General features: G+C 54.4%; 2 protein-coding genes across 6 annotated transcripts in view; both read left to right on the plus strand.

The window, feature by feature from the left end:
* Positions 1-11781, plus strand: part of LOC130681228 (anthrax toxin receptor-like) — a 29097-nt gene extending 17316 nt beyond the window's left edge. Inside the window, exons 11-16 of one of the 2 annotated variants that reach the window (XM_057493830.1) lie at positions 2881-2973; positions 3728-3797; positions 4342-4432; positions 5944-6162; positions 8438-8512; positions 11491-11781. In XM_057493830.1, the coding sequence (XP_057349813.1) occupies positions 2881-2973; positions 3728-3797; positions 4342-4432; positions 5944-6162; positions 8438-8512; positions 11491-11625 (683 nt within the window). In that variant the 3' untranslated portion in view covers positions 11626-11781. The remainder of the gene's footprint in view (positions 1-2880; positions 2974-3727; positions 3798-4341; positions 4433-5943; positions 6163-8437; positions 8513-11490) is intronic. The other variant, XM_057493831.1, reaches the window with a different exon arrangement.
* Positions 1-26918, plus strand: part of LOC118933416 (anthrax toxin receptor-like) — a 100451-nt gene that overhangs the window by 58310 nt on the left and 15223 nt on the right. The window contains exons 1-4 of one of the 4 annotated variants that reach the window (XM_057493834.1): positions 13536-13690; positions 19677-19865; positions 24961-25032; positions 26209-26280. In XM_057493834.1, coding sequence (XP_057349817.1) covers positions 13644-13690; positions 19677-19865; positions 24961-25032; positions 26209-26280 — 380 coding nt within the window. In that variant the 5' untranslated portion in view covers positions 13536-13643. Of the gene's footprint in view, positions 1-13535; positions 13691-19055; positions 19866-24960; positions 25033-26208; positions 26281-26918 lie in introns of those variants that run through there. The other 3 variants (XM_057493832.1, XM_057493833.1, XM_057493835.1) reach the window with 3 other exon arrangements.

Here is a 26918-nt window from a genome sequence, read left to right on the forward strand (position 1 = left end):
CATTTGCTGCAGAGGTGGGGTTGGGCAGCTAGGCTACTGTAAGCCCAGCCTCAGTTTCCCATCCATCCTCTGAGGCCCACCTCACAGGATTCTCACCCTCAGAGCTGCTCCTGGTGGACCACCCCCTCTGCCTCCCTCTGCCTTTGGTCTCCGCCTCTCATTAGTCACTTGTCATCCAAGTTGCACCATGACTTCTGCTGGGCTCTGTCCATGATATTATTTCTATCATGCAGCTTTCTGTTTCCAATCTTGTATTATGCAAAGCTTAAAATCTTCAGCATTGGAAACAATTGTACAATGAGCCCCCATCTCCACTAACTGGTCCTCAGAATTCCTGTGTGACCATATTGTCTGGTCATGTGTGGAACCAGTCCTTGCTGGCTCTCGCTCTCTCCTTCAATGACCCATCTGATTTCTGAAGCATCTCACAGAGAAATACCGACATCAGGCTACCTCCCATGAAACCCTTCAGTCTGCATATCTCAAACTAGGGACTAATGATCGTTGAGAGTTCTCTTTCTGAAATGGTAACGGTGCCATCTGACAAGGCTGGGAATTGCACGGGACCCTGTGTGAGTCGGCCCATGGACATACAGACTTTGGCGCTGCCCAGGAAAAGCCCCTGGATGCCCTCCCAGGCAATTGCCTCCAGCCCTGCCCCTGGGGGCAGCTCCCCTCCTGGCATTTCCTCCAGGCAGTCCGCTGCTTTGCACCTCTCCTCGGTGGGCCCACGTGCTATGAATGCTGGCTCTGGCCTGGCGCGCTGGGCACGGTGGTCTGGCATTCATCCTGCCTGTGTATTTGCTGGGGATGCTGGGGCTGTTCACCCCCGGGGGGCCATGCTGGAGGAGGGGCCTCGAATTGTTTTCCTCATGAGACTGGCCATTGCAGGGCCTTCTGTGCAGTAAGGGACCCTCCTGCCACCAGCCTGGGTAGCCACTGTCCCTCCACTATGATGAGGGTCCCCGTTGGTCCCATCCCACTCTCTCCCAGAGAGAACTACTGTGAGGACTTCACTATACTTATGTTACATACCTGTGTAATGAGAACTTGATTACACGTGTGCACACCTATCTCAGTAAACTTGACAAGGATATTTCCATATTAGTGGGATTATGCACTACATAATATTTTCCAGCCATCTGCACAGCAGTCCGTTACACTGAAGGACCAAATTAATTTAATTAGTCTCCCTTGTTCAACAGTAAGATTGTTCTGAAGGAGATGCTACTACAAGCCTCCCTGTGGGGTCTTCCCAAGCGTCCCTCTCTGTGGGCATGGGCAGGGTTCTCCTGGGATCAGTAGCAGCAGTAGAATAGCTGCAGGCAGGGGACGTACAGGTGAACAGTGTGTGAGCAGTGTGGGGATTCTCTCCACGAGACTGTGCCGGGCAGCACGTGGTGTCCCAGCCCCTACCTGGCCGCCCCAGGGCAGTCAGCTCCCGCTGTGCCCCTGCCAGTCCTGGCGGTCAGCCTCCCTTCCTCACCGCCCAGCTCCACCTGGCCTTCCCCGGGAGCTGCCTTCCACCCCCTGTCCTTGGATCCCAGGCAGCCTGGTGTATAACTTTTCTCCCAGAAAAAATGCCCTCCCTTCCAGAAAGGCTCTGCCTCCCGTCCTGGGGCTGCAGGTCCCTCTGCGCTCTCAGAGCTGGTGGTCAGTGGGAGCGTAGTGGGGGAAGTTCAGCTGCCTGCAAGCTGGCCCTGCTCACTCTTGGATTCTCTTTCTTGGGGTTTTTGCTGTTGGAGGAACAGCGTGAGGGCAGATAGAATGAACAAGGAGCAGCTGTCTGGGCAGAGCACAGTCCTTTACCTCAACATCTCTGCTGCTCAAAACCCTGAAACCTCATCCTGGCACCACATGCCTACAATTCCCAGAGTGAAGGAGACCCCAGAGAGCTGTAGTTCCTGCAAGATGGCAAGTGGCCAAGAGCAGGGCCTGAAGGGCAGCAGGGACACAAGGCAGGGGACGACACATGGTGCAGAGGGGCGCTGTGCACCGTTCCCAGGGGTGCCGGCCCCTGCCATGCTCTGGGCTCTCAGCCCTGCCCGGAGCTGCCACACTCCCTGCGTGTCACAGACACGGGAGTAGAGGCTGTTGCCAAATTTCTTCACAAGGCTCAGGCCAGCTAGGTCCCCTCTAGGGTTTGAGGCTCAGCAGTCACAGCCCCATGAGTTGAAATCCAGAGGAGCTGCATGATAGGTGTTCAGCTAGCTCTAGAGCAGAGGTGGCATCCTCTGTGGTCCTGGATTGGGCACTGAGATCAGATCCTGACCCTCTGACTGCCAGGTGTTGGGGGAAGCCACGTACCCTATTGAAACCCCACATTCTGTTTCCACAAGAATGGGCCTGGCTTCTCGGGTTTCCATTCTGCCATAGGCCCCCAGAAAGAGGGGGGGCAATAGAGAATTGACTCCAGGTGGCAGAAAGTCCCCAGGCCCCCAGATGTGCGTGTACAGCTCAGACATGACCCAGGGCTGACTCACCAGGATGTCTTGGCTCCTCTCTCAATAATTTAAGGGTTGCTTGGTCCCTGCCTGTGCCCATTCGGGCACCTTGGTATTTCAGAGCAGAAACCCGTGGCTGGGTTTGCCCCTCTGGAGGGAACTAGGCTGGGTGCCTTAATGGATGGACTTCATGGGTCACGGGAGGTGGCGAGGGGCACCTGAGTGCTCGAGGCCCAGCCCAGGCTCCTGAGAGTGGGCCCTCAGTGACCCCTGGGGAGGATCTGGCCAGGGGGTTGCCCAGATGTGGGTTCAGCTACAGCTGCCTCCTCCCTAGAGTTTGGGGGGATTCTGTTTTTGGGGCGGCCTGCCATAGCTGTGATCTGAGGAAAATACCTCAGCACTTCCTCACAGAGACGTTTGGATATTACTCTTGCAGATAGAAATGAAGTCAAGGTTTTTGGAAAAGGTTTTAAAAACATACAGAAGGATGAAGTTGTCTGTCGATTTCGACTTGGAAAGGAAACGGCAAGTAAGTAGCCCATCCTTCCCTGCAGGGACAGCTGTCCCACAGCAAGCCAAGCCTTCAAGGCCCGTGCTGACCATTCACTATGTACACAGTGAAAATAAGCAACATGGGCAAGGAAGGGGTAACTGGTTGGGAGCCTGAGCACCTGCCACTCGTGCCCAGGACTTAATCGGACCCCAGCACCATCCCACCCCTGGGAGCAGCCTCTCCTGCAGCCCTGGCGGGGTGTGGGGTGGGGTGTGCCCTAAGAGCTGCACCCCCCTCCCTTTCCTGGGCTCTCACGTCCCTTCAGAGGCAAGGACTCGAGTCCATTAGTCTGTGGGAGGGAAGTCGAGGCTGCCCCAGGGCTCTGAGTGTCTGCCAGATCCCCTGGATGGTGTGTTCACTTGAGATTGAAAGACGATGCCAAAAAAAATCCTAAAGAATCCACTCCAAAACTACCAGAACTAATATCTGAATTCAGCAAAGTTGCAGTATACAAAACTAATACACAGAAATCCTTTCCCCTAACCATACTTAGCATTTAGTTTTCATTATGAACTCCAACAAAGGGGTAAGAATGTTCAGAAGGTCGTAGCTAATCTGACAGTTGAGTCAGCAGCACGGTTCTTGGTGTGAGGTAGGTGCTCTGAGGAAGGCAGAGAACAGAAGCCGACATCTGCCAAAGGGTGGGCTCTGCTTGCCAAGGGCCACAGGAGGGGAGACGGGGATGTGGGGACATGTCCATTCACATTCTTTGCTTGTAAATTTCTTCCAGGAATAGAGGCTCTATCTGTGCAAGATACCTCCATTACATGCCCAGGACCGAAGTTAAATAATCAGCACCAGTAAGTGAAATGCTCAGGGAACGGGTCAGATTTGGCACTATGGCGTGAGCTGCATAGGGGGTGGCTCGTCTAGCCGAGCTGCTCACACCTGTTGTGGGAGAGCTCAGGGCTTCCTGTGCACCCACCTGTGTGGGTGGTCCCCTGAGGGGCTGTGATCCCCTGTCACCCAGGTTATATCAAGGAGGGCAGGATGCAAGAGGGGATGGGCCCCAGGCAGCCTTTCAGGGCCAATCCAGCATACCCTGTCATAGAAAAGAGTTTGGAAGGTGACACCAAACAGCCAGCCTGGCCACTGAGCCCATGGCCACTAGGGCATCTGGGCCATGCAGGGCTCCTCACGGCCCACTCAGCCTTCATTGCAGAGGTTGACCTCATCTCGCCTGGGGTGGGCTCTCCTGTCCCGTGCTGCCTCCTATCTGGTGTCCTGAATGCCCACTGATCAGAGCCATTACAACGAGGACCACTGTCAGGCTGCAGGTTGAGCCAAGTGCACGCACTGTGCCATCTGGGCTGCTGGTCACCGTCTGCCCTTTCTGCGCTTTAGGGCCGTCTTCATCGATATCAGCCTGAATAATGGCCTCTCCTTTATCAAGACCGATTTTGATGTCAGCAGGAGGAACTGTGTGACTTCCTGGGTAAGACTGCAGCCTCCCTCTGGGACTATGCTCAGTCCATTCACTGGGTGGAGAGACACACTGGGAAGCAAAAGGCAGGAACAATGCCCAGGGCAGGCCCAGCAAGCAGCTTGTGCAGCTGGTCACCTGTGCAGCACGTCACAGCCACTACAGCCCCTTAGCCCTTCACTGGGGAGCTGTGCCCCCACTCTCAGAAGTGCCCTGGGCCTCCCTCTGTCAAAGTGTCTGGGTCCGTGCAGCTCCTCTGCTCTGTTGCAAGCCAAGGGTCCCTGAAGGCACATGGCACCGACCACTTGGAGCTCCAAGCGGACTCCGGGACAATGCTGAGACCGGCCCCCTGACTCCCACCTTGCCGCCTCCCTGGCCTGGTTCTCCTGGTGGGGAGTTCAGAGCTCCATCTGGGTCTGGCTTAGGTGAGGGGTGGAGGCTGGAGGCTGTGTGCAGGGAGCTAGAGTCCAGGCCCTCAAAACTGGGGTCCCAGACCCAGGAGCCCTGGAGGCTGAGACCACCAGTGGCCCTGCATAGTTGAGGTGAATTTCCACTGCACTGGTGCTCTGGCCCAGCTGTGGGTACAGCCCCTGCCCCCAAGCCTAGCTTCCAATAGCCCTGACTCTCCTGTGCATGTCTGTTTATACTTATTCCTGGATGTCTCCTCACAGATCAGCAGGCAGAACTGACCCATTTGCCCATCAGGATCCCACCCAGTGACAACCGCCCTTCAACAGGGACACTGGGAAAAGGACTCAGGAGCCAGCTGGTGTCTACTCCCAGCACAGTGGCTTCTCCCCCAGCCCTGGCCTGGCCTCTCCTCTCCTCTGGCCTGCCCCCTGGGCACTGAGTCAGTCTCGCCCTGTTCCTCTCCCACTTCTCTGAAGCATCTCACTTGGTTTAACGCTTCAGGACTTGCAGCACCTGAGTGCACAGATGCAGTGAGCTTCTCCTTGGCCATGAGTAACAACAGGACAGGAGCCCCCATTCCTTACGGGCCTGCCCTGTACTAGGACGGGCTATGAACTCTAAACCTCAAAGCTGTCCACTCACTCGCTCCTACAGATGTGGAAGTGCAGGTTCAGAGGGGCTGAGCGGCTCTGTGGAAGGGGGCAGGGAGGGTGAGGCTGTTGGGAGACAGACCCAGGGTGCTGCCCTAATCCTGCTATTCACCTTCATCCCGGCCCCAGCAGCGCCCCCTGCACCTCTTGTGTGCCTTCACTGGTGTGCTCCTCCCCAGACCCCTGTGCTGTCAGCCCAGGCGTGCAGTGGGAGCTGCCTGTGGCTCAGCACGGAGGATGCCAGACTCCCTGACAGGGCTCTGGGGCGGAGCCTTTGAGTGGGGTCTTTGGCCCAGGGCTCTTCAGGGGCCCTCAGGGTCCAGCCCTAAGCTCCTTGTCCCGCTGGGCCCTCTCAGAGTGGGGCAATCTTGAGTGTAAAGGTGGATTTGGAGGTGTGGGTTGGGATGCCAACTGATAGGCACCACAGGTGCACCGAGGACTAATCATGTCTGCTTTCTTCAGGAGAGGACCCCACCTGCCCTACTGGATGCTGTATCACCAGCTGCCCAACGACATGCCCTTCCACCTGCTGTGCTGGGTGACATACGGCATGTTTACCTGGATGAAAAGTCTTACAGTCCAGTCCTCAGTTTCAAACCTCTCTACTGGGCTGTGCCGCTCACGGTGCTGCCCTTTCTCGTGCTGCTGTGCTGTTGTATCGGGCGACGGTGCACTGCATGTGTGAGTGACCCCTGACTACCCAGCCCTGTGGCCCCGGCCCTCCCCAGCCTCCCAAAGTATCGGGACTCCTGGCTGCCCCAGAATTCCGCCTGTGGGAAGGTCCCATCAGTTCCGAGGTCATCACCTGAGCTCATGGAGGCTCAGAGCTGCCCTCCCATTCCTGGGCACACAGCATGGCCTCTAAGGAGCTTTGTGCCTCAGGCTTCCCTCAGAGAGGGGACGTGTGGACTGCCCTCCCCCTGAGGAGAAGTGACCCCAGGCCCTGACTCAGGCTTCTCAAGGACTCAAAGGGACAAAGGCCAGGGAGACACCTCTACTGTGGATTGGATAAAACACAGAACCTGCTTGGGCAATGATGTCCCGACAGGGAGGGCCAGGTGCCCCAGGATTCGTCTCCTCTGGGGCAGCTGTGCCTTTACAAACAGACGTGGCCTCTGCCCATCTCTGGAGCCCTGTCCTTCCCTCCCAGTCACTACTCAGGACCATGTTGTTCTGGGCCCCGTGCTGGGCAGGGGACAGAAATGAAGTGGCCCCAGTCGTGCCATGGCAGCTCCAGGTCTGGTGTCTTGTCTGGCCTTGGTCCCTGGGGTACTGGGGGAAAATATGTCTCCTTCATGGCATGTGGCCAGTGTGCTGCCTAACCAGAGCAACAGCAAACGGCAGAGGCGGGCCCCCGGGAGGGTGGGCGCAGAGGCCTGGCTAGCTGGGCTCCCAAGGACAGGTGTGGGGACACTGTGGGAGGAAGGACCCCCAGAGGTGTGAGAGGGCAGCACCAGCAAGACACCTGCAGGTCTGAGGTCTGCAAACTGGGGGCATGAGGACAGGAAGCCAGGGTGCTGGGTGGACTTCCCTGAGGGCTGTGCGCAGGGGAGGTTCAAGGTGTGCGGAGGAAGGGGAGGGAGGAGCAGGAGGGGAAGGGGAGGATCTCTTGTCTTCATAAGACATAAAGGCTGCTGATGAAAACCACCTGGTTAGACACCTGTACCAGCACCAAGCATCCCAGGCTGAATGTCTCCCCGGGGACCCACGGGGAAGTGTGGGCTCAGCTCAGGCAGGTGGAGCCAGCTGGCCGCAGACCCGCATGCAGCGAGCACCCAGATGGACACCCAAAGCCCTGTTCTGTCCCTGTGCTGCAGAGCAGGTCCCCTCCTGGGGGCATGGCTGAGCCAGAGCCCTTCTCACCCTGTGTTTATCACTCCATCTTTCTGTTTCCCAGAAGCCGCCACCAAAACCAGACACGGTAGGTCATGTTTGGTTGTGGTGGTGCCAGAGCCTGAGGGCACACTGGCCTTCACAATGAGGCCCCCCTCAGCCTAGGGAGACCTCCCCGCACCCTGCAGCTCTCATGCCCTGAGCAGAGAGAGAGGGGCCCCCTCTAAGATGTGGGACTCACAGTGTCACACAGAGGGCACCCTTCTCGTGCTCTCATCAGAGCCTGACCAAGGGCCTCTGTCACTGAATTAGCAACTCGGGCCTGTTTCAGCAACTGCTATGATTCCCACTGAAACAAAGGGGCTTTTGTTCAATCCCCAAGGGCCTGTGAGTAGGAGGCTCTTCCATAGGACTCAGGTGAAGTATGGTAAAGAAGCTCGGGTTTCAGGACCTTGTCCCCTCGTCTGGGCTCTCATGTATGTGGCGCTGCATTTCACAGGCCTTCATCTATGAATCCTGGCTGAGAGAGGGGCTACGGTGGGGTTGGCCTTCGGGGCAGCAGTGCTGGGGAGAGTGGAGGGTGGGCATCTTATGTGCATTAGGCTGTGAGGGAGGCCCAGCCCAGGTGCACACAGAGCCCAAGTATCAGGTGAGCAGGCATGGCTCACCTCAGGTGGGTGTCCCGGGGCAGGAAATGAGGGTCTGGAGTTAGTGGAAGGTGGGCCTCCCTGTCCGGGTCAGTACCCTGTATGGATGCAGGTGGCCTGGGGAGACCAATCTACCAGGGTCACGTGAGCACAGCTCTGTCCTTGCAAACCCTGGCCACCCTCTAAGACACAGAGTCCCAGGACCAGGTCTCTCTAAGGGAGCTGCCTCAGGGAACGAAGGGAATATGACAGAATTTCTTGCCCTTTTGGGAACAGGCTTATTTGCAAACTAAGAGTTTGCTGGCTTTTCCCTAGGACGGCTCTCTCCTAACGGACAGGGAGCGACTCCTTGGTCCTTGAGTTCTCCCAGCAAACATTGCGGAGTGGCCAGGAAGTGACAGGTGCAGGGCAACAGCTACAGCGTCCCCACCCCAGGAGCTGCCTGCAAGGAAGCAGACACTGTTTTCTCTTTCTAGATCCCGGCGTCACTGGGAAAGAAGTGCCTTACGGTGATTATGTCGTGTTGTAATAAAGACGAAACGACAGCGCAGGTGAGAAGGGCCTAGACAGGTGCTGATGCCCCAGGCTGGGCTGAGGGAGGACAGGGGCAGCCGGCTCCTGCCCCAGAGACACGGGCCCAGAAGGCCGGGCTTCTGTGGTGGTGAGGTTATGGGTGCTGGGCTTCGATCACCTGGCGCCACAGTACAAGACACCGTCCGGGCCCTAGAGGCCAGGGAGAGAGAAAAGGCACGAGGGCTCATATTCCCTCCCCCCCGCCCCCAGGCTGGTCCCAGCCCCCGGGGCTCCCCCTTGGCACGGGCCCAGGCTTCTGGATGTGGGTGGTTGCCCGACAGGTGCCAGTCAGCGGTTCTGGCAGAGCTTGTCGTCCGCCCCAGCAAAGCTCGGGCTTCACTGGCCCGCAGGTGGATCGGGGAGAACAAACTGAATGGCACGAGCCCACACAGTTCAGGGAAAGCCGGGGAAGGTCTGTGCCAAGTTCTTTCTTCCATGAACACTCCCTGGAAATGTGAGTGTCACCTGATGCTCTTGCAGAGGTCCCCTCCGCAGAGTGAGGGAGAGATCTGCAGGGTCCCTGTGACCCTCTGGGAAAGGGTGTCGGGCGCCTGGAGGAGGGGCCTGGAGAAACCATACCCCCCCAGGAAGAAGTTCTGGGCAGCCCCAGCAGCCTCTGCACATGGCTGATGAGACCAGCAGGGCCACTGCCTGGCATCAGAGGTTCAGGTCTCCTGTGGAAGGTGGGCTCTAGGTTCTGCCCAGTGGAGTCACAACCCGGAGACACCATGCAGGGGCAGGGGCCGGGACAACAGGGCCAGATAGAGAGTTCAAGCAAGGGGAGGCAAGCGACCAGAGGGTGGACAAGAACAAGCTGCTAGGATGGCCTTCGTGCCCAGCAAGGTGAGGGTGGGGACCCCGAGCAACTGTCTGAGATGGTCACCTTTCCAAGGGCCCAGCTCAGGCGAGGAGGGTAGCAGAGTGATGGGTTCTGGGCATGTACAGCTGCCCAGGGTTTGGCCAGGCCCCTCAGGACCACCTCTGAAGTCGTCCCAGCAGTGCTGTGAGCCCAAAGTGACCACCTGTTTGTTCGCTGGTGGCACAGTGGGGGTCTCAGAGGTCATGGAAGTGGGCGAGGTCACCCCAACAGTACGTGGCAGCACGCAGGATTTCTTACATGAACTGAGCTCGTGCTGAGGAGAGCTGTGCCCTGTGCACGGGCTCCCCCCCTCTCCCCTGCCACAGCCCTGGAGACCCCAGGACTGTAGTGTTCCAGCTGGACATCCGGACCCTCTCACAGGTGCTGGGGTTTTGGCTCCTGCTCTTTAAGCCTTCAGTGTTAGAGTCTAGGCCTCAAGGTAATGATGGGCTGAGAGGCTTTGGTGTCACTGGGCCCTGCAGTTTCTGCAGAGCAGGAAGGGCCCCAGCCCAGCCTGATCTCAGCGCCAGCCAGCCAGCCCAGTGTGCCTGGGGGCATTTTGCCAAGGAGTGGCCTTGTGGCCTTGCACCTACCAACAGAGGCAGCCTTGTCCACTTCTGCTCTGGCAAACAGGCCGTGTCTCTGCCCCACTGCCTTCAAATCCCAGAGGAGTCTCTCTCCTACTGCTCCCTTACAGAGCATCCCTCCTACACACACACACACAGACTCACATGCTCACACACACAAACACACACACACTCTCCTAATGCTCCCTTACAGAGCATCCCTCCTACACACACACACACACACACACACAGACACACACACACACTCACACACACGTCCTGATTCTCTTCCCCGTTGCCTGAGCCCAGGGCAGCCCACAGTTCATGGGAAACGACCCTCGTAGATCCATCAGGAGAGTCAGGTTCAGGATGGAAATCTTGCCCTCTCACTGAACGGGCGCCCCAGGCAACAGAAGGGCTCCCAGCAAGGGTGACCCATGCCACCCCCTCTCGAAGTCCTTTTTAGACAAAATGGGTGTCATTTCCTCCTACAGCTCCCTGTAGCGACCAAAGCTTTTGTTTACACACATTTAGAGAATTTGATCAAAATGATTCTAAAGTTGACCTGAAAAAATAAACAGTTAAGAATATGCCCAAGAGAGAACAGTTAATCTCTTTGGGACCTCCCCGTGGGCACAAGAAGACTGACGTCAGTGCCGAGTAGGGAGATCCAGGTCCAGTGTTCTGGGGGCTGTAGGGCCAGAGTGCCCCCAGTTTGGCCTTAGGAAAGTGGCATGACGGACAAGGTGTGGGGGGGATGGGTGAGGAGAGTCTGCAAATGTGCAGTGGGCTTGAGAGGTGGGGGTGTCACCGGGCCCCTCGTGGCCTTTCATGCACTACCATAGGCAGCCTTGTTTGTTCTGTTCTCGCAAAAAGTCAGGGGCTAGGCCAGGGGAGTGGACAGCTCTCCAGCGCAAAAGCCCCAGGGGCAGAGTGGGAGCTTAGGGACACACAGGGCAGGGTCACAGGCTTTGCATGCATGCAGGCCAGGCTGGTGACAAGTGAGGGCCTTGGCGGTGAGGAGTCTAGCAAGGCAGCTGGGCCCTGGAGCTGGATTCCCAGGAGAGGGGAAGCACAGCTGAAGGTGGCAGCTGCCAGGAGCTTCTTCTCGGGGAGGGTGATTTTGTGAGGCCTGCAATAGGGTGGACCAGAGTCAGGTGCCCAGGGGAGAGGAGACGCTCGAGTAGGCCTGAGAAGGGAGGCCACGGGCCTGGCCAGGCAGTAGGCACACAGGAAGGTGAGTGTGGACTTCCTGCCAGAGACAGAGGAGCCCAGGACAGGAAACGGGCAGAGTGCGCTCTGAGGCTTGATGCAGGAGAGACAGGTTCTCGGAAGCCTGATGTTAGCGCGCTCCATGGTGCCCGTAGGCAGACCTGGCGGGGGGATCAGTGGGATTCGGGCCAGCAGGACAAGGGTGGGCTTGAGAAGACAAGGAACGTGGCCAACCCTATGAGTGAGGGAAACTACGGCCTTCAGCCCCCACTTCCACTGGCTTCTCAGGGACTTTCTGTCTCTCTCCTGTTCCCCACAGACAGGTGATTCTGCTGTCCCCCTGCTGACGCCCGTCGTGGATCATCCTGCCGCACACAGCATCAACCCAGCTGCCATTGCTCCATCCCCAGCAGCACGTGCTCATGGTGCCAGGGTGCCCAACCTGCCCAGCTGAATGATGCCACTCATACCTGCTGCAGCCTGGACGCTCCGGGAAGCCGCACTGCAACTCTAACCCCATAACACGATCGCTACAGCACCAAAACCCCAATATTGTTTTTTGTTTGTGTGTTACTGTTTTATATTTTGGTATGATTCATATACACTTAAATGAGCAACTTTGTGGTTACTAGATTACCCCCATTATCAATTCCCCCCCACATGCCCCATTCCTGTCACTGTCCGTCAGCATGTAAGATGCTATAGAGTCACTGCTTGTCTTCTCCATGAAGTACCGCCTTCCCCGTGCCCACCCCCTATATTATGTGTGCTGATCATAATGCCCCTTTTCCCCCTTCTCCCTGTCTTCCCACCCACCCTCCCCTGTCCCTTTCCCTTTGGGAACTGTTAGTCCATTCTTGGGTTCTGTGATTCTGCTGCTGTTTTGTTCCTTCAGTTCTTGCTTTGTTCTTATACTCCACAGATGAGTGAAATCATTTGATGCTTCTACTTTCTCCAGCTTGCTTATTTCACTGAGCAGAATACCCTCTAGCTCCATCCATGTTGTTGCAAATGGTAGGATTTGTTACCTGCCGCTTGAGGACTATCAGCCCTTAGGTATCATCCCATGTTGCAGTGGGACTTGGTGTAAGTCCCTTTTATTTATTTTATTTTATATTTTTATTAAGGTATTATTGATACATACACTCTTATGAAGGTTTCACATGAAAAACAGTGTGGTTACTACATTCACCCCTATTATCGAGGCCCCCCTATACTCCATTGCAGTCACTGGCTGTCAGTGTAGTAAGATGCCACAGAGTCACTATTTGCCTTCTCTGGGCTACACTGTCTACCCCATGATCCCCCCCACACCACGTGTGCCAATCATAATACCCCTCAATCCTCTTCTCCCTCCCTCCCCATCCACCCGCCCCCTCCCCTCCCCTTTGGTAACCGCTAGTCCCTTCTTGGAGCTGTGAGTCTGCTGCTGTTTTGTTCCTTCAGTTTTGCTTCATTGTTATGCCCCACAAATGAGGGAAATCATTTGGTACTTGTCCTCTGCCTGGCTTATTTTACTGAGCAGAATATCCTCCAACTCCATCCATGTTGGTGCAAATGGTAGGATTTGCTTCTTTCTCATGGCTGAATAGTATTCCATTGTGTATATGTACCACCTCTTCTTTATCCATTCATCTACTGATGGACTCGATGCTTCCACATCTTGCCTGTTGCAAATAGTGCTGTGATAAACGGAGGGGTGCATATCTCTTTTTGAGTCTGAGAACTTGTTCTCTTTGCGAAAATTTCTAGGAGTGGGATATTTATATTTTTAGTTTTTTGAGGACTCTCCATATTGCTTTCCACAGTCATTGAACTAGCTTACATCCCCACAAGCAGTGTAGGAGTTCCCCTTTCTTCGCATCCTCACCAGCATTTCTTGTTCTTAGTCTTTTCTATGGTGGCCATCCTAACTGGTGTGAGGTGATATCTCACTGTGGTTTTAATTTACATTTCCATTGTAATTAGCGATGTGGAGCATCTTTTCATGTGCCTGCTGGTCATCTGAATTTTTTCTTTGGAGAAGTGTCTGTTCAGATCCTCTGCCCATTTTTTAATTGGGTTATTTCTTTTTTGGTTGATGAGGTGTGTGAGTTCTTAATGTATTTTGGATGTTAACTCCTTGTCAGATATGTCGTTTACAAATATATTCTCCCATACTGTAAGATGTCTTTTTGTTCTGCTGATGGTGTCCTTTGCTGTACAGAATCTTTTTAGCTTGATGTCGTCCCATTTGTTCCTTTTCGCTTTTGTTTCCCTTGGTGTTTAGTCCCTTTTAGAGCATCCAGTGCACTCCTGCTGGGCTCATCAGTCCAGGCCTTGCTGAGGGGCTACAGCCCACATTGTCTTTTGCCCCGGATGCAACAAACAGTTTTTTAACCATCGGGTCACATCAGAGTCAGGCTTTCCTTCTAGCCACCATACCTGGGCCAGTTCATCTGCTTCATCAACTCATGGGGATGCCAGCAGCAAATGGCATCTGCTCTTTTTCAGAATTTTGACGAGAATTCAGTAAGTTGGTGAGTCCATTCAAGCTACTTGCAGGGCCCCAGCCTTAACTGTCTATGGTCACATGGCCATCCATCTCACAGGGTCTTGACAGGTCTGTCACACTCAAGGCCTAGAAGGCCTTGGCCCATTTTTCAGCAGTGAAAGAAAATGCACGTCTCATCCTAGGCCCACCTGATGCCCATTCATAACACATGGTAGAAGGGCTTCATCATTAGTGCCAAGTGTGAGATACACACTCTCCAGTAGCCTAAAGGACCCAAAAACTCTTGCAATTGTGTGATGGTTGTGGGACTGGGAAAAGCCTGAACTTTATCTATAATCACTGCTTCTGGGGTAACTTAAGTCTACCTGACCAGAAAACCCCCAGGAATTTGACTGACAAACCAGGACCCTGAAACTTGTTGCTCTTCACAGCCCATCCTTTCTCCTGTACGTGTTGCACCAGTCTAGGTGCTGCGCAATGTTTGTTGCATGCAGGACTTCTGGTAAGAAAATAAACAGTAAGCATGATACCATCAATATAATGCTACAGTACACCATTGGCAGGTTCTCCCATGCTGCAAATCCTGGGCTCCAAGTCCATGACACACAGTGGGGCTGTGGAGGTGCTCTCATGGAAGGACAGTGACAGCCCACTGCCATCCTTCCCATGTGAAGGAAAACTGTTCCTGACTGTCCTGTGCTGTGTTTATGGAGAAGAAAGCATTAGCAATATCCACAACATAATACGTCCGTCGTTCATGACTTAGGGTATTCATGAGGGCTGTACTAGAGGGCACAGCAGCCTACAGAGGGGTATGCCTTACTCAGTTCTCTGTAACCCACGGTCATATGCCAGGAGCCATCTGGATTTTTTACCAGCCACACCAGGAGATTAAAAGGGCTATTAGTAGGCCTTATAATGCCCATTTTTCCAGTTCCTGGAGGGGTTCTCCAATTTCTTTATGCCCTCCAGGGAATTTGTATTGCTTGGCATTAGACACGTGCTGATGCACAAGAAAAGATACAGGCAGGTGCTTCGCATGTCCACTCAGAACTGCCTTTACCACACATATCCTCAGTCTGAACTCACCTGCAGTGGTCTGCAACCATAGGCCCTGGAGGATATCAATCCCCAAAATATATTTAGAGTTTGGAGAGATATACACAGTATATTTCTTCGGGTATAGATGCCCTATTCCTCACAGGATTCAGGCTTGATTAACTCTGGTGGCCTTACCTCTGTATCCAACTGTAACAGCGGGGGTCTCTGAAACCGCTCAGGGTTGCCATAAATCAGTGAACATTCAGCTGCTGTGTCTGCCAGAGCTGGCATGTGTTGAACATTCACTGGGTACCAATGAATTGATGTTTGAGCATGTGGCCTCTGGTCCCCACCTGGTGCCCCGAAGCGGGTGCCTTGACCCTCCACTCAGTAAAATTATAGCCCAATCTCCTTCGTGTGTGGGTTCAGGTGAGGATGGCTCACTGTCCAGCAGGAAGTCTTGCAGGCTCACAGGCCAAGACTGTGGCTTTGTCTCCATTTCTTGATTCTCAGCTGCTGGAACCACTGCTCTGGCTTCAGTTGTTACCACAGCTCCAATAAAATTCTGTTCAACTTCCCATGCAATTTCTCTCTGTCCGCTCCTGCGCCTCTCAAATCAATCCATATCTGGGTCCTTATGACGTTCACGGGGCCCTTTAAGTCCTTCCTCTCAGTAGGGGACTGCACTCCCTTCTGTGCCTTCATCACTTCAGTTTCCTCCACATCTGCCAGAATATGGGTAACCTCATTTATTGGCTGCCCTAAGTGAGGGGCAAGAATGGCTACTAAGGGCCCAATTCAAGGAGCCATTTGCAGCGCCATACCCTTATCTCCACTGTAAACAGCTCCCCGTTTGGGTCATAATTTACTGGGTTATAAATGGTATTTTTCATGCCCAAATTCTGTAACACCTGTTAGAGCTTGGCATGCATCTGCCATCTAGTGGGGAAGATGGTAAGTCACTGGATTGGGCTGTATGTACAGTGTGAAGTGTGGCCATCAGCCATTTGAGAAGGGAATGGGTTCCAGGGGTCTGGTGTACATTCTGCACTGGCTGTTGCAAGGCAGGATGAGTTGTCAGGGAAGCCAGCTTTCCCATCTCTGATTCAGACAGGAGGATACTATCCACCTCTATTTCCCAAAGGTGCAGGAGCCAGGCTGATATGGATTCTGAGGGTTTCTGCTGAGACTGGAAGCCCAAATCCACCAGCTCTGCCTGTGTCTAGGGGAGCATAGAGTGCACTGTGCCCTGGAGAGCGGGCTGTACCTCTCCTGGAGGAACCTGCAGTTGCTTTCTCTTTATTCACTTGGTTAGAGCTGGGCAGGCTTTCAATACAGGAGGGTTGGGGCCTCCAGCACCACCTCTGCCTCCTCATTCCCCTTCAGTGTAGCCTCCTCCACTTCCGGAGCTGACGGCAGCTATCTTGCTCCACAGAGCATGTCCTCTGCTACATCCTTTACCTTCTGCACAGTGTCTCTCAGGAACGCTATCTCAGTGTGGGGAAACGGAAGCTCCTGTGGCCAAGATCCTCACCTGACCCTAAACTACTTGGTTTTCTAATTGGCCTACTGCTAGGCTAGTGCTTGCGCATCCATCGGCAATAAGCTGATATTGACTGAGTCACCATCTAAAGAGCTCTGCCCAGTGCCCTGGGTGGAGGCAGAGATGGAGGAGGATTACGGACCTGGAGACAGTTGGATGCAGATGTGATTCTAGTGCTCAGCCTATCACCAGGAGAATAGAGCTGGGTGTAACCCTTTTACCCCAGGAATGTTCCATTGTCATTTCTCAGTCTCATTGAATCCAAAGTGAGCTTGTGTGGGACTGAAACACTCAGTCAAGACAACTGGCTTAGCCAGCAGGATTCATTGTAGACCAAAGAATGGAAAAGGTTACCCTCATGGGAGGGTCACTTCAGCGGGATACCCCTATGAAAGGGAGACATTTGAGTCTCCCCAGTGGGCATGTGACCTGAGGTGGATTGCCTCCTAGAGGACTGGACCCTGTCCCAGGACTTGAGGAAGGTGCAGCCCACCGCATAATAAGGAGCTTCTTTAAGAAAGAAGAGTGGCCATTGGGCAGTGGGAACCATGGTTTGGCTGTTTCTCACAGTATTAAAAATATCTACAGAAGAGAGGAATGTGCTTCTGCAAGGGACATGAGAAATGGCAGCACAAGAACATGAACGGTGAAGGACTGTGGATTTGCTGAAGAAGAAAATGGCATTGATGCGGGAGGAGGGAGCTCGAGAATGGAAGCTGTAAGGTGCTTGGAGGAAGTAAAAGATTTGTTAAAAAATCTTCCCAGGGAGGTGCCCGCCTTCCATCCCCTGTCCTTGGATCCCGGGCAGCCTGGTGTATAAGTTTTCTCCCAGAAAGAATGCCCTCCCTTCCAGAAAGGCTCTGCCTCCCGTCCTGGGGCTGCAGGTCCCTCTGCGCTCTCAGAGCTGGTGGGCAGCCGCGGGAGTGTAGCGGCGGAAGTACAGCTGCCTGCAAGCTGGCTGTGCTCACTCCTGGATTCATTTTCTTCCTGGGGTTTTTGCTGTTGGAGGAACAGGGTGAGGGCAGATAGAATGTACAAGGAGCAGCTGTCTGGGCAGAGCACAGTCCTTTACCTCAACATCTCTGCTGCTCAAAACCCTGAAACCTCATCCTGGCTCCACATGCCTACAATTCCCAGAGTGAACCAGACCCCTGAGAGCTGTAGTTCATGCAAGAGGACAAGTGGCCAAGAGCAGGGCCTGAAGGACAGCAGGGACACAAGGCCGGGGACGACACATGGTGCCGAGGGGTGCTGTGCACCGTTCCCAGGGGTGCCGGCTCCTGCCATGCTCTGGGCTCTCAGCCCTGCCTGGAGCTGCCACACTCCCTGCGTGTCACAGACACGGGAGTAGAGGCTGTTGCCAAATTTCTTCACAAGGCTCAGGCCAGCTAGGTCCCCTCTAGGGTTTCAGGCTCAGCAGTCACAGCCCCATGAGTTGAAAACCAGAGCCCAGGGTGTTCCAGAGGAGCTGCAGGATAGCTGTTCAGCTGGGTCTAGAGGACCTCTGTGGTCCTGGATTCGGCACTGACAGCAGATCCTGACCCTCTGAATGCCAAGTGTTGGGAAAAGCCACGTACCCTATTGAAACCACACATTCTGTTTCCACAAGAACGCGCCTGGCTTCTCTGGTTTCCATTCTCCCATAGGCCCCCAGAAAGAGGTGGGGGGGGGCAATAGAGAATTGGCTCCAGGTGGCAGAAAGTCCCCAGGCCCCCAGGTGTGCGTGTGCAGCTCAGACGTGACACAGGGCTGACTCACCATAATGTCTTGACTCCTCTCTCAATTACATAAAGGTTGCCTGGTCCCTGCCTGTGCCCATTAGGGGCACCTTAGTATTTCAGAGCATAAACTCATGGCTGGGTTTGCCCCTCTGGAGGGAACTAGGCTGGGTGCCTTAATGGATGGACTTCATGGGTCACGGGAGGTGGGGAGGGGCCCCTGAGTGCTCGAGGCCCAGCCCAGGCTCCTGAGAGTGGGCCCTCAGTGACCCCTGGGGAGGATCTGGCCAGGGGGTTGCCCAGATGTGGGGTCAGCTACAGCTGCCTCGTCCCAAGAGTTCGGGGGGGTTCTGTTTTGGGGGCGGCCTGCCATAGTTGTGATCTGAGGAAAATACCTCAGCGCTTCCTCACACAGACATATTGATGATACTCTCGCAGTTAACAAGAAATTGAAGGTTATCGGAGAAGGCTTTCAAAATGTAGGGCCGCTGGAGGAAGTTATTTGTCAATTCAGATTTGGTAGCAAGAAATCCCCAGGTAAGTAGGCCCTCCTTTCCTCCAGTGACAACCGTCCCGCATCAGGCTGCCTCCCCACAGTGAGCCCAGCCTGGACACCTGCCGGTGACACCCAGGAATGAATCCGTCCCCAGCACCACCGCGCACCTGGGAGTAGCCTTCACTGCAGCCCACGCTGGGTTTGGGGCAGGGTGTGCCCTCAGAGCTGTGTCGCCCTCTGTGCGCCCCTGCCTGCACCCATTAGGGGGCACCTTGGCATTTCAGATCAGAAACCCATGGCTGGTTTTGCCCCTAAGGAGGGAAGTAGGCCGGGTGCCTGATGTTCACTGGTAGGAGAATCCAGACAGCAGATTCAAATCCCTCCAAATGTATCTACATATTTAACTTTATTTTGCTAAAATATTAAGAGAGGTTTAGGTGAGTGGAGAGTTTATGATATGATTCCAAAATTTACCTGAAAGAGCATGTGGGTTTCCATGGAGGAAAGTCAACCCATGCCCACTCAGACATCTCTGAATTTCTAATCCGCAGAACCTGTGAGCATATGAAATTGTTCTGTTTTTTGTCCCTAGGTCTGGGATGGTTCAATACACAGAGCAGATAACTAGAATGTCCCTCATTCACAAAGGACACTGGCCTGCTTTCACAGCCTTCTTCTAGATCCTTCTATCCCTTGGGTGACTTCAGTGTCCCCACAGATAAACTTTACAGCACTCTTGTCCCCAGCTGCTCACACTCAGTGATGTCCGTATGTCGGCCCCCTCAGCTGCCCTCTTTCAGTTTACCAAAGGGCTGGGTTTCCTTGAAATTGTAAAGACCCTGGGAGGGTTTGGGATAAGGGACAAATAGAGGCCTCATCTGACCACCCCTTCAAACTCCTGCCTGGGGTTGCCCACAGGGAGAACAGTGAGCAGAGCTGCAGTTCACAAGGTCACCATGGCAACCTATTGTCCATCATAATGGACATACCTCAGCAGGGCGGGGTAAAGGTCCATAAGTAGTGGGGCCATCACCCCACAGCCAACCACTTGCTACTTGGACCCACAGGGCAGGTATCAGGTGGCTGCTTGCAGGTGCAAGATATATTGATTAAAGCGTGAGTAGAGCTGAGGTTGGGAGTGCCGAGGACCCTGAGCACGGGAGGAAGCAGAGGAGGTGTTGGCTTGAGGTGGCCTGAAGTTCATGGGCCCCAGGATGCTGGGTCCCATGTACGCCATCTTCCTGCTGCTGCTGCTGCCGTCTCCGCTCCTGACCACCAGGAGCACCCCCGACCCCTCCGTCACCCAGGACCAAGGTCACCACCCCAGCTCCAGGCTCCAGGAGAGCCCAGCAGATGGGGAATCCTGCTGGAGCACTTACGACCTGTACTTCGTCTTGGACTCGTGAGTGGCCCTCCTGCTCTAGTCAGTGCCATAGAACAGTGCTGTCCCTGGGGTCAGTATGGGGCCCCAGGCTCTGAGAGGGGGAAGCAGGGACTGTCTTGGTCACATGCAAGGAACAGACTCTCTGTGGCCTCCCTGTTCTTGGGGCAGAAAGAATGCCCCAGGCATTTGTTCCCTGGGACTTTTTCTCCTGAAAAGGATTAAAGGCCCCCATCTGGTTTCTAGATGACTCAGTCCCTCCAACCACATGGCCCAGATCTGTGACCTGCAGGCCCCTTAGTGAGCTGGCAAGGAAATTACTGGGAGCAAACTTCTCAGCAGTTAGCTCCCTGTGGCTTTGGCTTTTGGTTTTTGTCTGTTGGCATGTTTTGTTTTATTTTGTTTTTCACACCGATGACTATTGTGTAAATGGGCCCCAGGGAGATGGCCAGGTGGCTTTTGGGCATCCCGTGTCACTACTTGGAAAGCCCTTTGCTTTCATGCTGCCAGTGCTTTGCTTCTTTCTCGGACACCTTGGAGACCCAAGTTGCAGTGTGTGTGTGCACTTCCAGGACACTTTGGTTTGTCCAGAGCCTGGGGGAGGTAGGCTGTGGGTTAGGCCCCTGCAAGCCCTCAAGGAAGGAAGAAGGTTGGGGGTCTCAGTCTTTGGGGGAGGTGACCTTGCTTCCATTTTTACCTCCTGTGTGGGCTGTGAATAAATGCTCCTTATTCAGTGTTGACAGTGGTATGACTGTCGATATATTTAAAGGAATCTCTGGTGTCCAAGGACATTCTTGGCCTTTCTGTCATCTTTAAAACCATCCCTGGAGGGAGAGCAGGGCAGGCCTGTGATGTGCAGTCTCCTGAAGTGGGGGCAGCTCCTGGAGGCTGGAGGAAGCAGCCCAGAGGCTGGAGGGGCTGCAGGACCCAGGCTCCCTGAGCTGCCTCATTCCATCCCTGGGGGGACTGCCTCTGACTCCCCCTAGTCTCCATGGAGACTGCTGATAGGGGGTGCAGGCCCAGCTGAATCCGCAGAGCTGGGAGCCTCCCCTGCCAAGGAGGAAAAGTCCCTCGTCACTGTCTCGGGGAAGGACTCTGAGTTGCCCTGGGCAGCTCTTGCCTCACTGATCCTCAGCACAGCCCAGGGGGCTAGTGGTTCCCACCTTGGGCTTGGGTTGGGGTCTGAATGGTCCTGGGCGACTGAGAGCCTCCTTGGGTCAGTCTTCCCAGAGAGGGCCAGTGAGTCCGCAGGGTCCTCTCAGCTGCCATCCTGTTGTAGTGCCCCTGCCCACACCGTGCTCTCTGCTGGTGGGCCTGCTCAGGCACATCTAGGCCCTGGGATGGATGGGGGAGGGCTCAGGGTGCAAGAGGGGCATGTGTAATAATAATAATTGGGCATTATGTGCCAGACAACGTGCCCTCCCGTTTAGGCCTCCCAAAACTTAAGGCAATGGATCTTTCCTTATGTTGGGATGATGGAACTGAGGCTGAGGTGCAAGTGATTTATTCAGTGTCAGCCGAGCTAATTTGCTTCCAAACGTTAGACGTGGGAAGATACTCCCCTCTCCTCCCCAAGGAAGTGTGACATGGGCCTGTGAGAAAGGCACTAGTGCAACAGCTTTTGTGCCAGGACCTCCCACTCCTGCCCCTTTCTTCCCACTGCCTCCTTTGGCTTCTTAAATGCTGGCAGGCAGCCCTCGCCCCTCCGACCACAGCTGGCTCTCCCGGCAGCTCAGGGTGAGGAGTCCAGGCCTTGCCCTGAGAGTGGAGAAGGAAGGAGAGGAAGGGGAGCCACTGAAGTCCCTTGTACCCCACTCAGGCTCCAGGACAGGCTGTGCCACAGCACTGTGCTCCCTACCCCCACCATGGCCGTCGCCTTGACACTTGCCGTTTTGGTTGGCCAGGACTAAACCCTGCCAGATTGTGCAAATGGGAGGAGGAGCTGAGGGTGCCCAAGAAAGCATTTACACACCCACTTCCCAGCCCTGGGCCACCAGTGGGGAATGTGCCTAGAGTGTTGCTGCAGCCACCAGGCAAGACCTGAAACCACGGCAACCTCAGCCCCAGGGCCGGGAGCTGTGCACCCCCAGACGGGGCCCGCTGGGTGACAAGTGCTTGGAGAGAGAGAACATCCTCCCTCCTGGGGCTGCTCCCTGCCCTTCCTGGGGAACAGGCAGGGGGAGGCAGCCCCAGCCCTACAGTCAGGCAGACTCCATTCACCAGTCAGGGAGCCTTGGGCAAGTTGCTTCATCTCTCTGTGCCTCAGTGTCCCCATCTGTACAGTAGGGGTCTTCACACCCATCTCACCGTGCTGCGATGAAGGTGAAGGGGACCTTGTAGGTAGTTTGCTCAGCACTACATCAGATATAGTCATGGAATATAAGTAGAAAGTGAACTGCCAGTTAAGCCAAAATCACACCTTCTGGGACCTCCCTGCCCCACAGGGGCCGCTGACCCAGCCCAGATTCCCTGACTCAGCTTTCTTCCCATGTGCCCTCTGGGGTGGGGGATGTGTGAGCCCAGTGTCTCTGCTGGGAGCCCCCCTGAGGTTCTCTGGGCGCCGTCACCATGTGATGAGTGGTCCTGTTCATTCATGCTAGGCTGGGGGAAGTCGGGTAGGATCCCAAGGTGGGTGTGCCCAGTGAGAGGATAATGGAGAGGCAGAATCCAGGGGAGCACCACGCGTGTGACAAAGGTGGAGGAAGAGGGGATGGCCTGGGGGGAGAGCAGAGCTTCAAGATCCGTCCACTCCAGACATGGAGCCCGTGCAGGATGCTCGTTAACCAGCACCTTGGCACCAACCCCTGTGTGACAACATGGGCAGAAGTAGGATTAGGTGGAGCTTCCGTGCGGGTCTGACAGCCTCAGCTGGCCCTCAGGGTTGTCCCAAGTCGGGCCAGACGTTAGGGCCGCCCGTCACTGCATGGGGCTCCCTCGGGAAAGGCAGGGTGAGAGGTTCTCAGAGAGGATGACAGCTGGAGGGGCGCCCTCAGCGAAGCATCCGGACTCGGCGTGTGTGCGTCCCGCCCAGCTTCCTCCCGAGTTCAGGTGAGCGGAAGCGCAGAGCTGTGCAGGCCTGGCTGTGGATCTGTGCGCCCCTTTGCATGGGCCGTTCCGTGTCTTCTGTTTTTTCCTTCTCAGGGCCCTTCACACCTGTTCCTCACGGAGCTAGCCGTGGCTTGTGTGCTTTCTCGGGGACAGGGGCTTCTGAGACTTGTATAAGCAATAACTCCACATGCACCCCTCCCCAACTCCGGGCAACCTCCTATTTTCTGTATCTATGGATTTGCCTGTCCTGGGCACGTCATGTAAATGGAATCATACGACAGTTGGCATTTTGTGTTTGCCTTATTGTGTGAGGTCCCCCCATGTTGTAGCATGTATCAGATTTAAGCCTCTGGTTGTTCAGCGTTTCTTTGTGGAATCGAAGGCTTAGAGCTTCCAAGTCTGCCATTTTCACACTTCTTGCCACTAGTTTGTCTGTAATTTCATTTTTAAATTTATCAAGGAAATGCTTGAACATAAATTTAAGCTGGAATACTATTATAAATACACACACACAGAAAAGAAAAACCACCTTGAGGCTCTTACCCATTACCACCCTACTTCTGATGCTATTTTTCAGAGACAGCCATGTGCAAGTATTCCAGATTGTATGTTCTAGACATTGTGACCATGTATCTAATACTGTGTTCATACGCTAAAATATGTGTATACTTTATGGTGTTTCTTGCTGCTTGAGGTTACATATTCTCTGTTAACTTCTTACTGTGGAAGAAGAGAATTTAGCTTAGTTACATCTCAGCTCCCTGATATGATTCTGCTCTATGCATCCATTCACCCAGAATAGTTATATCACTAGGACGTTTGGCCTCAAGGTTTAATAGTGGAGCTGTGTATTGATGCCCATCTCTCCATTCTCATTGACGAGTGGGGCACTAAGTCATGACCGGAGCCCTGAGTGCCAGAAGCCCCCGTGCCTGCCCTGTTCCCTACTGCTTCCTTGCTGGGGACTGTAGGTCCCCGTGGTTGCCTACGAGCTCTCACATTCTTGTGTTATTGAATCAAGGTTTTCCTTCCAAATTACATCAATTAACAACTATCCCAGAGTAGATAGTGGGTTGAAGACTCTTGTTTCCTATAAATGGTCTTTGGAGTGTCCTTTTCATTCAATGGGAAAGCAGAGGAGGGAGATGGGGAGGAAAATGGGAAATGGGGAGGAAAAGAGAAAGTGTTGCCATCATTAGTTAGGAATGGAGTTGTCCTGCACTTCAGTGTCGGTCTGAGAGAAAATCTCTAAGTAGGGGGACAAAGTCTGCTGCTTTGCTACCCAGCAGTTGTGTGCCTCAGTGTCACCGTGACCTGCCAAGTGCGATGGGTGGAGTGTGGGCTTCGCAGCCAGGGCTGGGTTCACATCCATGCTAGCTATTGAAATTGTGTCACATTCTATGACCTGTGGAATCATATTCTCATCTGAAAAGTGGGAATAATTGTACAATCATTGGGTTGTTCTGGAATCAGAAATCATGTATGTAAAGTGCCTGATAGATACGTACTCACTGGATAATCTTGATATTGGGGTCATCTGTCCTTAGTTTCCTCACTGTTTGCTGATGGTTTTAGATGTAGCCTTGTAGGCAGAAGGAACGGTGGGGAGGAAGAGCCGAGAGCCATGACCCACCCCCGTGTTCGAGGGCTGGAGGAGGAGCAGAGAGCTGGGAATGGTGATTCCCACGGGGAAATGGGGGACCAGGAGAGCCAGCATATCAGAATTTCGGGAGGCTTTACAGACCAATGCATCCCACCTCATTTCCTAACATTCCCATGTAGCATGACCAACCGTCCGTGTTTGCCACCAAAAGCCCCTCATCCGAGAAGTCCCCCATCCCCTACCACACGCGTCTAATGGGTCAGTTGCTGCCACTCACGCTGACTAAAGTCACCACGAGGGTAACCCACTGACCTCACTCCAGGAGCTGTGCTGGCTTTAGCTATTTCAGGAGCTGGGGGCTCTCGTGGAGGAGCTTGCTAAGGGCCTGCAGGAAGGCAGGGAAGGCAGAAACCATGCTCACATGATACATGCACCTCCACCTCTGACTCATGTCTTCTTTTTCAGATCACGCAGTGTAAATGACAACTGGGAGTTCACACAGAGCTTTGTGCGGGATTTGGTGAACAGATTTAAAAAGTATGGCTTTTCAGCTCTGTGTTGCAGGGCGTTTTCCTCTCTAACTGAGTACATTGCTATTTAGATGCAGTGGACATGGGACTGCCTCAGGTTGCAAAGCTCAGGGCAGTGTTCTGAAGCAGGAGAGAAGGACAGATCCCATTTGCTTCCTAAGATCTCTGCAGCCTTGCTTGGCTCCTTCCTGGGAGTCAGGCCTTGTTTTCAGGGGCACAGTCTTCCCTGGAGGACCTCACAGATTAGGAACTAGGCAAACTATTGAACACTGTAACTAAACATCTGGACGTGGAAATTTTATCTAGATCTTGAAGGATGAGAAATACAGGGTAACAAGAGCCATGAAGGTCCTTTGAGCAGTAAGGGGTGTATTTGGCTGAACATGATTAACATGGGAAGGCTGGGAGATGAAGCGAGAGGTCAACTTGTGGCCAAGGCAAAAGAGGCCAATAATGCCAGGAGGGAGGGCTTGCATTTCCTGCTGTGAGCCATAGGGAGCTCTGGATGATGCGTGATCAGAGACGCTGGTGGCACTCCAGAAAGACTGGACTCCAGCTCTACTCCAGGCCGAGAAGTCTCATAATGGTGGGCAAGAGCCAGGACCGGTGGGGAGCTCATACAGGGACCTGTGGGAACAATGTAACTAAAGGATAATGAGGGCCAGGTGATCAGAAGAGAGGGGACAGAAGGTGAAAAGGGAGGGGAGAATATGAATGGCTGATGAGAGAGGATAATTTCTTTGAGATGAGGGGGAGGGAGGTGGGGAAGATAGTCCAGGGAGGAGGAGAAGTGAAAGAACCAAGAATTTGACAGGAGAGGAGAGGCCAGCTTGGGAGGGCCCTCGTGGAAGAGCACGAAGCTGCCTATCTCCTTGTGCATGCAGCAGCCCTGTGTGCATGTGTGTGTGTGTGAGAGAGAGAGAGGCAGAGAGAGCGAGCAGGCTTTTGGGATTTGGGTCTACAGGGTGCTATGCCGCACTCTGACAAGAGGGCTGCACGCCTTCCAGGCCTCATAATCCTTCACTGAAGTGTTGAGAACTTCTGGAGTCCAGGAAATGGACTCCACACGAAAAGAGACAGAATGGAGAACAGGGAGCTTGGTGGGCACCCCCTCCCTGTCGCATATCAGCATCACTTCCAGCCTGGGTGTATAGTTGCTCACAAGCCCATGTTTCCTCCCAAGCCCCAAACAGCGTATGTCGTTCATTACCTACTCGACACACGGCCGCATCCACATGAAGCTGACCTCGAACAGGTAAGTGTTTCACTGATCCCCTAAAGCAGACCCGGCGATCAGGCCACAGGGAGGGCCAGGGAGCAGAGGGGGCCCCTGAGCCCGCACTGAGGAACCCACTGGTGTGCAGGCACGGCTGCCCTGGACCCTCCCCTCACTGCCCTCCCTGACCCTCAGCCCTGGCCCCCTGGGCCCCGCTGCTGCCTCTGCACTGACACTGGCTGTACCCCGTGCTAGTAGACAGACTCCTCCCCTCAGAGCCCAGCCCTCCACCTGACCCTAGTCCTTCCCTCCGTGCTCTATGCTTTCCCTAGAACAGGCTGACTGTGAAGATTCCCTAATCAGGTGGAGCAGATGTGGGGGGCCTTTTGGGACACAGCCCGGCACCTGCTGTTATGTGTCACTTTCTGCCCTGGGCCGCTGGGGAAAGAGGGAGCCAATCAGAACCAGGGAGGAAGGGATGGGTATCAGCCAAGTGTGGGTGCTTCAGGAGGGGAGCATGTTCCCAGTGGGTCTGGTCAGGTGAGCCCAGGAGTGGGTCCTGATCACCAGGCTGGGACAGGGTGCTGGAGGAAGGCCCCGTGGGCCTGCATCCCAGGAGGGTCTAGGTGGGAGGTGGGAAGTTATGGAGCTTCTGAGTAGCAGGGAGGTTAAGATTC

Source organism: Manis pentadactyla, chromosome 16, assembly GCF_030020395.1.
Source record: "Manis pentadactyla isolate mManPen7 chromosome 16, mManPen7.hap1, whole genome shotgun sequence".
NCBI lineage: Eukaryota > Metazoa > Chordata > Mammalia > Pholidota > Manidae > Manis > Manis pentadactyla.